This window comes from Crocuta crocuta, unplaced genomic scaffold (assembly GCF_008692635.1).
Source record: "Crocuta crocuta isolate KB4526 unplaced genomic scaffold, BGI_CrCroc_1.0 scaffold147, whole genome shotgun sequence".
NCBI lineage: Eukaryota > Metazoa > Chordata > Mammalia > Carnivora > Hyaenidae > Crocuta > Crocuta crocuta.
In genome coordinates, this window is record NW_027532594.1 from 5,904,340 (window position 1) to 5,916,277 (window position 11,938).

Consider the following 11,938-nt stretch of genomic DNA (forward strand, 5'->3'; position numbering starts at 1 on the left):
TTTTTTTTTCCTTTTATAGAGTGTCCTTATGAACCGAGACCTGCTCAGGAGTGACAGCCACATTAGTAAGTGAACTGAAAAGCAAAAGATGATGGATTCTTTGCAGGGATATCGTGGTGATGTGTGGGATGCTAAAAAATATTTTTCACACCAAATGTGTGAGAATAGCTGAAATGTCAACACTATGTTTCAGTGACATCTGCTTTTCTTCATCTGATATCTCCCTTTTATTTTGTTATATTGAGTATTCCTTATGTTTCAGGATAATTTTCCTTTCACAGTATAAACAAATGCCTGGAAAAGTTTTTAATTAAAAAACATGACTTCAGTCATTTGGAGCAGCAAAAGCGAAAGTACCAGCTGAATTAAAGCCAACTTAAAACTGAATTGCCAGTACCTGCCTACAGTTTAGATAAGTAAATGTAATGTAAACATTGTGTGATTATTAGGAATGAATGGGAACACCTGTGGTCAAGAAATGTATGAGGAGGTGTGGAAGAGTAGGGGCTCCTCCATATCACTGATTCCGGGACAGCTTCTAAAGCAATTGCAATTGTCTTTAGGACACTGTAATGCCAGGTACCTCCTCTGTCATATAACACACCACTACACGTGTGTGTGCAAGCATGTGGTCACACACAGAAAGTGCAAACACATACCAACATAATATGCGTGCACACACATGCACTCCAGTGTGACACAGGTGTACAGTACACATCCCTGTATGCACACACCCTATACGATGCACAGGCTCAACAAACACGTCCACAAAACGCACACAAACACACAGACACCTCCTGAACATGCACGCATCACCCATGTGCCGATAACACATGAGCGCTATACACCCACATAAAGCACAGGTAGCACACAGCTGCACCGCACATGCACGCATGCACGTGCACACACACACACACACACACACACACTGCCTTTTTTCTTGGTCCTCACAGGCCCCAGCCTCAATGTCTTGATAGAAGCAGTTCACATGGACAGGGAAAGAGCCACCTAGACCATCTCAATTTTGGTTTTGCCACAACTTACGATGTCTCCAGTAATCTAAAAGGCTACTACAAATATCCCCAAATCATCACAGTGCAGTCACTTCAATATCTCATTCCCAGGACAGCTGTGAAGGCTTTTGCATTAAATTAAGACAGCCTGGGGACTAGGGACTGGGCAGTGTGTCTTTCTATAAAAAATTGAACATAGCATTAAGTGCCAACTTGCTGTAATCGTTTGAGTGGAATATGAGAGCAGATATGAGTGAAATGCGGGACAAGTGGTTTCAATGAAAAAGTTTTCAAGAAGAAAAATTACTTCATGTACAGGACTTGAACTTGAATTCTCAATATACCCCTGTGTATTTCATGGCTTTAAAAATATACAAATGTATTATCTGTGATTTTACTAAGCTGCCAAGTGATGAAAACTCAAAATAGTAGTGACTTAAACAAGACAGAAGAGGAAAAATTATTCTATGTCATGAAGATATAGGGTGTCCAGAGCTAGTATAGAGACTCCATGATCATTAAGGACCCAGGCTTTTTCTCTCTTGTTGCTTGAACACTTCTGGCGTATGGCTTCCATTTCAGGATCCAAGATAGCTACTCAACCTCAAACCATCCTGCTCAAATTCCAGCCAGCAAGCAAGAGGAAGGAGAAAAAGGGCATACTCCATCCTTTCAAGAACACTTTCTTGGATGCCATCTAACACAACCATTTGTATCTCACTGGGCAGAACAGTTGAATGACTACACCTAGCTGCAAGTGATGCCTAGAAATGCTTTTTATTCTAGGTGGCAATGTGCCCAACTAAAATAGGAGGTTCCATTATTACAGAATGAAGGGAGAATATACTGGAAGATAGCAAATGTTTTCTGCCAATGCCTTAAATACAACACATTTTTTAAAAGGATCAAAATAGCCTCCACTCAAAGGTAATCACTGTTAACATTTTGATATATAGCATATATACTTATACATGTATATACATGTATTTATATATACACACATAATGTCTTTTACAAAACTGAGTCCATTCTGTATTCACTGTTTGGGTTTTTGTTTGTTTTCATTTTAGGAATGTCTCTTTATGATTATATGTAGATATCTATCTTTTTTTTTNCACACCCTATACGATGCACAGGCTCAACAAACACGTCCACAAAATGCACACGAACACACAGACACCTCCTGAACATGCACGCATCACCCATGTGCCTATAACACATGAGCGCTACACACCCACATAAAGCACAGGTAGCACACAGCTGCACCACACATGCACGCATGCACGTGCACACACACACACACACACACACACACTGCCTTTTTTCTTGNACCTAATAAAATAAGCATGTTATACAAGTCATTCAAATCAATTGTTCCTGCTTGAAGCATCAGTCAGTTTGGGATGCAGGGTGGGGATGTGAATCTACATCAAGTAAAAGCCGGGGGTGGGAGTTCCAGGGTGGCTCAGTTGGTTGGGTGTCCAACTTTGGCTCAGGTCATGATCTCACGGTTCGTGGGTTCGAGCCCTGCATCAGGCTCTGTGCTGACAGCCTAGAGCCTGGAGCCTGCTTCAGATTCCGTGTCTCCCTCTCTCTCTGCCCCTTCCCCCACTTGTGCACTCTCTCTCTCAAAAATAAACATTTAAAAAATTAGGGAAAAGCCCGTCTGCGCTCGCGGAGAAGCAGGGCTTTCGGAGAGACATCCCACCTCTAACTGTGGGGCTTTCCTTGGACTGGTGGCCTCGGTCTGGCANCGAAAGGGCAGGGTCCCTAGTAGAAGGAACACTTGGGGCTACAGACACCCTGAGGATTCAGGCATAAAGAAGATCCTTGGTGAGGCCTATCCTTTGTGTACACAGAAGGGATGTCTAGAGGGAGAGGGAGAGGCCAGAGCCACACTGGCTTCCTCCTCACTCCTGCCAAACCCTCAAATACTGCTGGCTGGATTATTCAGCTCATGACATTTTGGGAAAATTATTTTGTGGATTCAGCTGTTTATGATACTTAGGGCTTTATTCCCTTAGCAACTCCCCTAGGTTTTAGAATCCTTCTCAAAAGATCAGGGGATTACATTTCAGATAAGCATCCAGAGCGGTGAGTTATCTTAGCAGCAACTCAGGAGTATCAGTTCCAGATTGCTCTCATTGACTAGGCCTGTTTTATATGCTCAGTCCCCACAAGCGTGTCACAGAAAAGCAGCCACTTCCTGCTCTCCACTCCTTGCTGTCTTTCTGAAGCATCAGTGCAAATCATCTCTCTGCTCAGAATCCGCCCTGAGTCCCTGTCCTCTTTCACCAGATCCAAATTCTTCCAATTGACCTGTGAGACCCTCCAAAACTTGCTCATTGCCCCCAGATGTTTTCCCTTCTCCTCAGGGCACGCGTGCAGGGACGTTAAGACATCTCAGGTCTGCTTTCCAGAGCTGAGATGTTTTCTAAAGAAGTGAGACATTATAAAAATGCAATACTCTTGAACAATCAAAACTGAAGGGGAAAAAGGAAAAATTTCTCTCAAGTTTGACATGCAAAAGATGAATATCTTTTACAGTAGACTTGATCAGCTATATAAAACCAGATTTAAGTCCAAAGAGAGAGGTTAAGAATAGATTATTCAAATAAGAGAAAATTCAAACTGTTTTTAAAAAAGAGAGACGAATGTCCACCTTAGTAAAAATCAAACAAATATAATTTAAATCATTAATGAGGTACCACATATACCCTTTGAATTGAAAGAACATTTTAAAATAATAAAACCCAGTGCTATAAAAGTCAGAGAGACTGGTATACTCACAGAGTGCTATTGGCATTGTAAATTATTGTAGTCATTTTGAAAAGCAATTTGGCAATGCACTTCAAGAGCCATGAAATGTTTCTGCCCTTCAGCTGACAATTTTCATGTCGGGATAATCATACACAATAAAAATAATTACGTGCACAAAAGTAATCTTTGCGGAGTTATCTACAATAGCAAACATATAAACAATCTAAATGTCTGACTGTAGGAGAATGGTAAATTAAACGCCACTCTATGTCTTCAATGTAATATTGTACAGCCATCAAAATGCTAATTGTAAAGACCCCTTTCATTTACTATCTGTTAACTGAGGTCCTCCTCTTCAAATTTCCCAAAGAATTAGAAAGCAATCACTTGATTTTATTGGTGACTTCATTGAAAGTCCAGGAACCGGCACACAGCCAGGCAGGAGTGAATGAGCTGTAAATGATGAGCGAGAAAGGGGAGTGCAGTTTGGCTTGAAAGGGAAGAGAGTGATAGGGCAATAGCTAGACAGAGATGTAGGTTCAAGGGAGAGTTTTTCCTTATAAATGGAAGACATGTGAAAGGAAAAGTGATGGCTGAGAGGCCAAGGTTGATTTCAGAGAAAGTAGCTATTTGAGGAGGTAAGATGATTGGGAACAAAGATAGAGAGGGTTAGGAAGACAGGTGGAGGGGCAGGAATGATGAGGAGTGCAAAGGGGGCCATCCTCGTGAATCCTAAGGCCATTTATAAACAGCTGTTCATAGTAATATCAAAATTATAAAGTACAACCCCCATCGTTCTGGATACATCTATTCCAAGTAAAGCACTTTGAGTTTTGTAGGTTACATACCTCTGCACACATTGAATTGATGTTTGTTTTGCTTTCCTATGAGATTACTGACATCTTGTACATAATGCGCCTGCCAGTGTCCTGTGTGCCCTTGAACAACTCACTTCACCCTTCTGAACTTCAGTTGCCCTACTTGCAAAGGAAATAATGCTAAAACCCATGTAACTGTTGCAGAAAATGAAATGAGATAAAGAGTATGGACTTGCTGTGTGAGGTCCACGGCACTTTGAAAATGTAGGGCAGGAATGCCTGGGTGGCTCAATTGGTCAAGCCTCTGACTTTGGCTTCGGTCATGACCTCACAGTTTTGGGGTTTGAGCCCTGTGTTGGGCTCTATGCTGACAGCTCACAGCCTGGAGCTTATTTCGGATTCTGTGTCTCCTGCTCTCTCTTTGCCCCTCCCCCACTCCCCCACTTATGCTCGCTTTCTCTCTCTCTCTCTCTCAAAAATGAATAAACATTTAAAAAATTAAAGTAAGAAAATGTAGAACATGGAAGATTAGAAGAATTTCTTCTGTGTTACTTTCAAAAACACCAGTAGAACCAATTTAGTCATTCTCATGTTCAGTAATTCAGTACTAAAAAATCTAACTGAATCTAAATTGTAACATTATACATATCTTCATGAAACTCCATGAAAGTTATTTTTGCTTTTTATGAAAAAAGACATATGTCTTTAAATGCTACTATTTTTCTTCATTTGTTTCTCATGCAAAAAAAAAAAAATGTCCACCACTGAATTAAATAAAAAATTTCAACTGCCCTGCAAAATGTTCTGCATCTTATGGACATATAATGATAATAATAGTGGTACACTCCTCTTCTAAATTTGGCAGGAACATCAGGTTATGCTGACCTCTCAGAATAACAGCTCTTTGGAGTAAAGACCACTCACCTGGAATAAAACAGGAATATCCCTTATGTGTTTGGACATACGGAAGCAGTAGGTAGGTTCCTTGAACGTTATGACACACCTCCAATGCCTGGGGGTGAGAAGAAACCCTAGGGACAAGTGAAAGCAGAGAAATGGAGCTATTTTGAATATCATTCATCTGCCCCAGCATGTATCTCAAAAGGATTACACTCCATCCAATATCCTGGATCAGGACAAACAATGTAGGCTATTCAATGGCCCTTTGTGATTGCTGCCTCTTTCAGCAACCATCTTCCTTAATAACAGCTTCATACATCTCACTAAACACCTGATCTCTTCCTAAGCTATTAGCATAACTATCTGTGTATCACCAAATAGACATACTTCCCAGTAGAAAACTGTACAATTTGTCTCTAAGAACCATATAGAAGGAGTGTGTGTGTGTGTAGGGGTGTCTGCAGATGCCCAGAGTGATTGGCCAGAATTGCTAGCATGGGTCTTTCCAACCTAGTTTATAAGGTTTAGACAGCTTGCCTGACTGTAGCTTTAATGTTGTAAAACTGAATTGATCTGCAAAAACCTGGGCCAGGAGAGGACACACCTGGTAAATGGCTGTAACCTAAGAACAAGGAAGGGGGCAGATGCTGAGGAATCCTGAGAGTTATAGAAAAACAGGGTCCAGTGCAACCAGAGTTTAGATCTCCCTGATGGGAGCCATTGAGTTGATCACAGCCAAAAGGGAACCAAGTGTCAGCATTCATCTTGGGCCATAAAAGAGGTTCTTGTGGGTGTGGAAAATCAAAGGATTCCATAGGAGATCTGGTTAGTGCCTTAAATCTGAAATTAAACCAAATGACTGGATTGTTGTTAAAATTTCTTTGTTGCAATTATTCCAAACTCCAATCCACTCTTCCAGGAGTTTTCCTGCATGCTAAACTGACAAGAAAGGAGACTGAATGATCACTTAGGTGAGTGTTCTCATCCCTGACTTTCTATTACAGTCTTTAGAAAACTTGATGCCAAGCCCTCACTCCAGGCCAAAGGAATCAGAATCTTTGGGAGAGGGATCCAGGAGTTTTAAAAAGTTTTTAAAAGCTTTCTAGGTAATTCTAATGCACGGCCAGTTTGGGAACCACTGACTTAGGCTGAAATGGGCAAGAGATACCCAGGGGAGCCAGAGAAAGAGTTGTGATTGAGAGGTTGTAATTTTTGGGCATAACTTCCTACAAGGAAAGCATTCTCATGTTCGTGCTTGGATAGCACTAGAATAGAAAGGCACCAGAGGTTATGATGGCCATGTCACAGGGTTGGCAAAGGTAAGTTCAACCTGTGATAACAAGGCAGAAAACAAATTTTGCATGCCCCAAAACATAACTCAAACCAGACAAGCTGGTAGATGAATATATATTTCAAGAAATATCAAGGATTTCAGAATAGAAACTCACTCAAAGTAGCTCAAGATTAGGAAAGTTTGTAGCAGAGACACAAACAGCAATTTCAAGGAATCTAGGGATCCAGATTGGCTTCCTCCAATTACTCATTTCACACAAGGCTCAGCCTGAGTGTTCCAGCTCTAACTTGTTATGATCTCTGAGGTCCAGAGCCCAACACCGACTTGACCATTGTTACAAAGTGTCTTAGTTCAAATTTTCAAGACGAGGAGTCTGGTCACTGGTCCAGCAAAGGATGGCTAGTCTTATCTCGCCCTGGGTCAGGTATCAATCTCCTCCCATAAACTAGGCTGAGAGTGGAAAAGGTCATATTGTTCATAGGCTAAACACATTACTGGAAGGGCAGATACTTGCAAGGAGTTGTTGGCAGAATAGATAATGAAGTGCACGTAATACTCATTCATAACCAATGAACCACACAACTTTCTTCTTTCCCAAGGGATGGGCGGGCATGGGGGAGATAAGGAGGAGCTTGAAAGAACATGTTCTTTCTACTTCTAATGTTCAGCCTAGTATCTGAGAGAAGTAACCACAGACCAGCATGACCAAAAAATAGCCTATGAACCCTCAACCAGCATTTATGTACATAATTCTACATGTGCTATCTTTCTCTTGAAACCACCAAAAAGTCCACTCTTGGCAATGATGAAAGTCTGAGGGTGTTCAAAACACAGGATCTCTGTTCAAGTTCAGTCTCACACTTTCTACTGCACTATGGCATTCAGACATTAAGAAGAATTCCCCTCCCCTTGGGCCTTTATCTAATTGTTTGGAAAATTTGTAATTAACATGTTATTACACGTGTTTTGACAATTCACCTGACAGCTCTGAAATAACATTCTTGGCTTTTATGTGAGAATCTTTTAGTCAATTTGGATTCATGGAAATGGAGGTTGAAAAATTTTATAAACTTCCCAAATGGAGAAAATGTGTATAAACTCATTCTGTGGTCCAACATTGGCTATTCCAGCAAAGAAGTGAATGGTCCTATAGCTATCCTTCTTTCCTTTAGTTAAGTTCAGTTGCATTAAGGCAGAGTGTCCAGGAGGAGTCTGGACTTGGGATCTATGTTTACAGGAAAAAAGCCAGGGTAAAAATCTACCTCCCACCCCAGCCTGTAGATAGTCTGAATTTTGTTTTATTTTGTTTTCTCCTTGTAGAGCCCATGGGGCTAGAGGCAAAGTGAAGCCAGGAAAGGGAAGAAGATGCACAGTGAAAAATAGAGGAAGCACCAGTAACAAATGTCTTTTCTCACTTTGCCCAAAGCATGTGTCCCTGAAAAGCACGCCTATGACCTCAGTATAATGCCATCATGTCAATGTGCAATCATTTATTTTAGAGCTTTAGAAGGAGTCAATTATTTCAGCTTTTGCCTAAGTACAACTATCGGAGATCCTGGCTGATTGAATAAAAGAAGAAGTCTACTACCTGTGTTTTACTGACAAAACAAAACACCTTTAAACTAAAAGGATGATTTATCTGGGCTGAAAATAAAACTCCTGCCTACTGAAGTCTGGTGCAGCTGAGTTATCACTATTTTCATCCTGTAATTTGTTTTATAGGGTACTAATTAACAGGGCAAAGTCTGTTGCCAGGAAAGTAAATCACATTTTGCTGTTTTCTTCTTTTCTAACAAGACACAGACCTGGTATTTAATTGAAGAGCAAGTTCCAAGGGCACTATCAGCACTGAAACTGGGGAACATTGGGCTGGGAAATCATGGTGAAACCTGCTGTGTAGAGTTCAAGAAAGACAGTGGCAGAGATGGGAAAGGATGGAGGGAAAGAGAATGGAATTGCACAGGTAACGTCCAAAAAAACCTGTTTTCCCTCAAATGTTCATCTTTTCTCTGTTTCCCACAACTCTACATTTCTCCCCTGGCTCTACTCAACTGACACACTGTACCACAAACATCTCAAAAAGCTCATCCCTCACCCCCACCCCCAGTTCATTCATTCCTGTCCCCAACACAGTAAGTACTGTATTTTTTTTTTTTTAAGGTAGCAACTCTGCCATCAGACCTCCCTGCCCCAACCTCCTTCTTCTCCAGGGTTCATACTTCGACCTNTCACCCCTGTCTCCCTCTTCTTCTTCCCTTATCCCATTCCTGGAGGTTCTGGAGAGGAGGCGGCCGCTCTGGCTTCTCCTCCCTCCTTGAGCCCTCGGAGACGTACTTTGGGGGAGGAGAGACAGGGCTGGTGGGTACCGATGGGCGGTGGAAGAGAATGAGTGCCAGCTCGCACCCAGGAGCCGGGTGCCTGACGTCACCGCGCCCTACCAGTCAGCTTTCCGCGGGCGCGCTGCTCTAACCGTGTCTCTCACTCTTGGCGGCGCCTGCACAGAGACAGGCGCCCGGCGCTCTGCTCCGCGCGGGCTCGGCCGCCCCGCAGGCATAGACTCCGACCGCGCGGGGAGCGCACCTTGGCGCTCCCCAACAGCGCTCATGATCAGCGACTTCCTGAAGCCCTGACTCCCCAGGTGAGCAGCCCAGCTCCCGAGAGGAACTTTGAGGGTGTGGAGAGGGGAAGGGGAGAAGGATGGCCGGGGGGTGAGTCTTTGAAGCAGAAGAAATAGGGCCACGCTTGACTCTGCACCCAGCTTCCCTCCTCAAAACCCCGTTCCCAGGGATCTCCGTGGCCTTCAGGGCCCGCTGGACTCCGCGACCTCAGAAACTTCGCTTTCAGCACCACGGACAGCGACTCCGCCGCCTAGTTTAGGGGAAAGGCTCATCACCAGGTCCCGCAGAGCCCGGGCAGGACTCGCCAAGGCTGTTACCCCTACGTAGCTCGGTGCAAACGGGTGCGCGTGCAATTACGGGCACACTTACGGGACTGATCTGTGTGCATGCAAGCGCATGTTATCTGTGTTTATGTCTGTGCAAAAACTCAGATAGCCGTGGAGCAGTTGTATGCGTTTCACTCACAACGCTCACTTCGTACTCAACAGGTATTTATTAATTTTTAGGTTCTCTGTCACTGCTTCCTCGCTGTGCTCTAGGGTCCTGGGGTCAGATAAGCAATAAGAGCGGGGCACCTGCGCCTGGGGAAAGTTCCCTGGCGGCGTGAACCACACACCTGACGCTTGCTCTCCCTTTTCCACGCAGGGTGCAGCGTGAGGCCGCGATGAACGCGAGCGCTTCCTCGCTCAACGAGTCCCAGGTGGTGGCAGTGACCGCCGAGGGAGCGGCGGCGGCGGCCACAGCGGCAGGGGCTCCGGACAGCGGCGAATGGGGCCCCCCTGCAGCAGCGGCGCTGGGGGGTGGCGGCGCAGCTAACGCATCCCTCGAGCTGTCTTCTCAGCTGCCCGCGGGGCCTCCGGGGCTGTTACTGTCGGCGGTGAATCCTTGGGACGTGCTCCTGTGCGTGTCGGGCACGGTGATTGCAGGCGAAAATGCGCTGGTAGTGGCGCTAATCGCGTCCACCCCGGCGCTGCGCACGCCCATGTTCGTGCTGGTGGGCAGCCTAGCCACCGCCGACCTGCTGGCGGGCTGCGGCCTGATCCTTCACTTCGTGTTCCAGTACGTGGTGCCCTCAGAAACGGTGAGCCTGCTCACGGTAGGCTTCCTCGTGGCCTCCTTCGCTGCCTCGGTCAGCAGCCTGCTGGCCATCACAGTTGACCGCTACCTGTCTCTCTACAACGCGCTCACCTACTACTCGCGCCGGACCCTGTTGGGCGTGCACCTCCTGCTCGCCGCCACCTGGACGGTGTCCCTAGGTCTCGGGTTGTTGCCGGTGCTCGGTTGGAACTGCCTAGCAGAGCGCTCCACCTGCAGCGTGGTGCGCCCGCTGACGCGCAGCCACGTGGCGCTGCTCTCCGCCGCGTTCTTTGCGGTCTTTGGTATCATGCTGCACCTGTACGTGCGCATCTGCCAGGTGGTTTGGCGCCACGCACACCAGATCGCTCTGCAGCAGCACTGTCTGGCGCCGCCCCACCTCGCAGCCACCAGAAAGGGTGTGGGTACGCTGGCTGTGGTGCTGGGCACTTTTGGCGCCAGTTGGCTGCCCTTCGCCATCTACTGCGTGGTAGGCAGCCGTGAGGACCCGGCAGTCTACACCTACGCCACCTTGCTGCCCGCCACCTACAACTCCATGATCAATCCTATCATCTATGCCTTCCGCAACCAGGAGATTCAGCGTGCCCTGTGGCTCCTGTTCTGCGGCTGTTTCCAGTCCAAAGTGCTCTTCCGTTCTAGGTCCCCCAGTGAGGTCTGAAGGCTCCCTCTGTCCTCTCACCAACACCACACCCCCAACAGGCCAGCCTTGCGTGAGCTTCTCGGTGCCTGCTGATGAATTGAGATACCAATAGTGTGAATTTGGCTTTGGAAAGAGAAAGAAAGAGAGAATAAACATAAATACATCAAACTCACAAAGGAAAAAGAGGCATGTTGGCACTTTACATATACAGTGTATACATGTGTACATATATATACAAATATTTGTATCTTCTGGAGGTGTTCAGGATGTGGAATTTCCTGTTCTGTGAAAAAACTAAGATGTGGTTGTATACTCAAACTGTACATCACATTTGTCAAGTGAAGACATTCCAATACTGCTTAATTATAGCACTTTATTTTTAGCTGCTGAACTGCCAAAACAGTGTTGCCATTTTCAGGGGCAAGGGAAGGAGAGTAAAAGGTGTATTTTTGTTGTGTGTGAAAGAATATTTTGCTGCACATGCATCAGTAAATTACAACATATTTTGTACACAAATAAACACATAATAAAAATGTAATTTGGGGCATGTGACTATTGAATTACTACTTAAGAGTTGAACTGTTAGTACATTTACTTAAAAAGTTTATGATGTATCATCTCCCTCCTATGAAATCTTAATGTACAAAATCATGCATCTGCACATTGTTCATAAATTGTCACTGAAATACCTAACACAGATTTGCGGCGGGGGGCTGAGAAGGAGTAATATATTCACATAACAGTATTCATAGGATTATTAGCTAAAGGGTTACTGGTGTTATCTGTGCAAATTAATCTAC

The 11,938-nt window shown here is 44.8% G+C and overlaps 1 protein-coding gene and 1 long non-coding RNA gene across 2 annotated transcripts in view; one reads left to right on the forward strand and one right to left on the reverse strand.

Annotated features, from left to right (window-relative positions):
• The window catches only part of LOC144244709 (uncharacterized), a 50,557-nt gene extending 41,325 nt beyond the window's left edge, over positions 1-9,232 (reverse strand). The window contains exons 1-2 of the long non-coding RNA XR_013339030.1: positions 9,120-9,232; positions 5,516-5,622 (exon numbers count right to left, since the gene is read on the reverse strand). This is a non-coding gene — a long non-coding RNA (uncharacterized LOC144244709). The remainder of the gene's footprint in view (positions 1-5,515; positions 5,623-9,119) is intronic.
• Positions 9,233-10,067: 835 nt separating this feature from the next.
• Positions 10,068-11,208, forward strand: GPR6 (G protein-coupled receptor 6). The gene has a single exon (XM_077780078.1). It carries the CDS (start codon positions 10,068-10,070, stop codon positions 11,154-11,156), a length of 1,089 nt encoding a protein of 362 aa, XP_077636204.1. The 3' UTR covers positions 11,157-11,208.
• Positions 11,209-11,938: the final 730 nt, after the last annotated feature.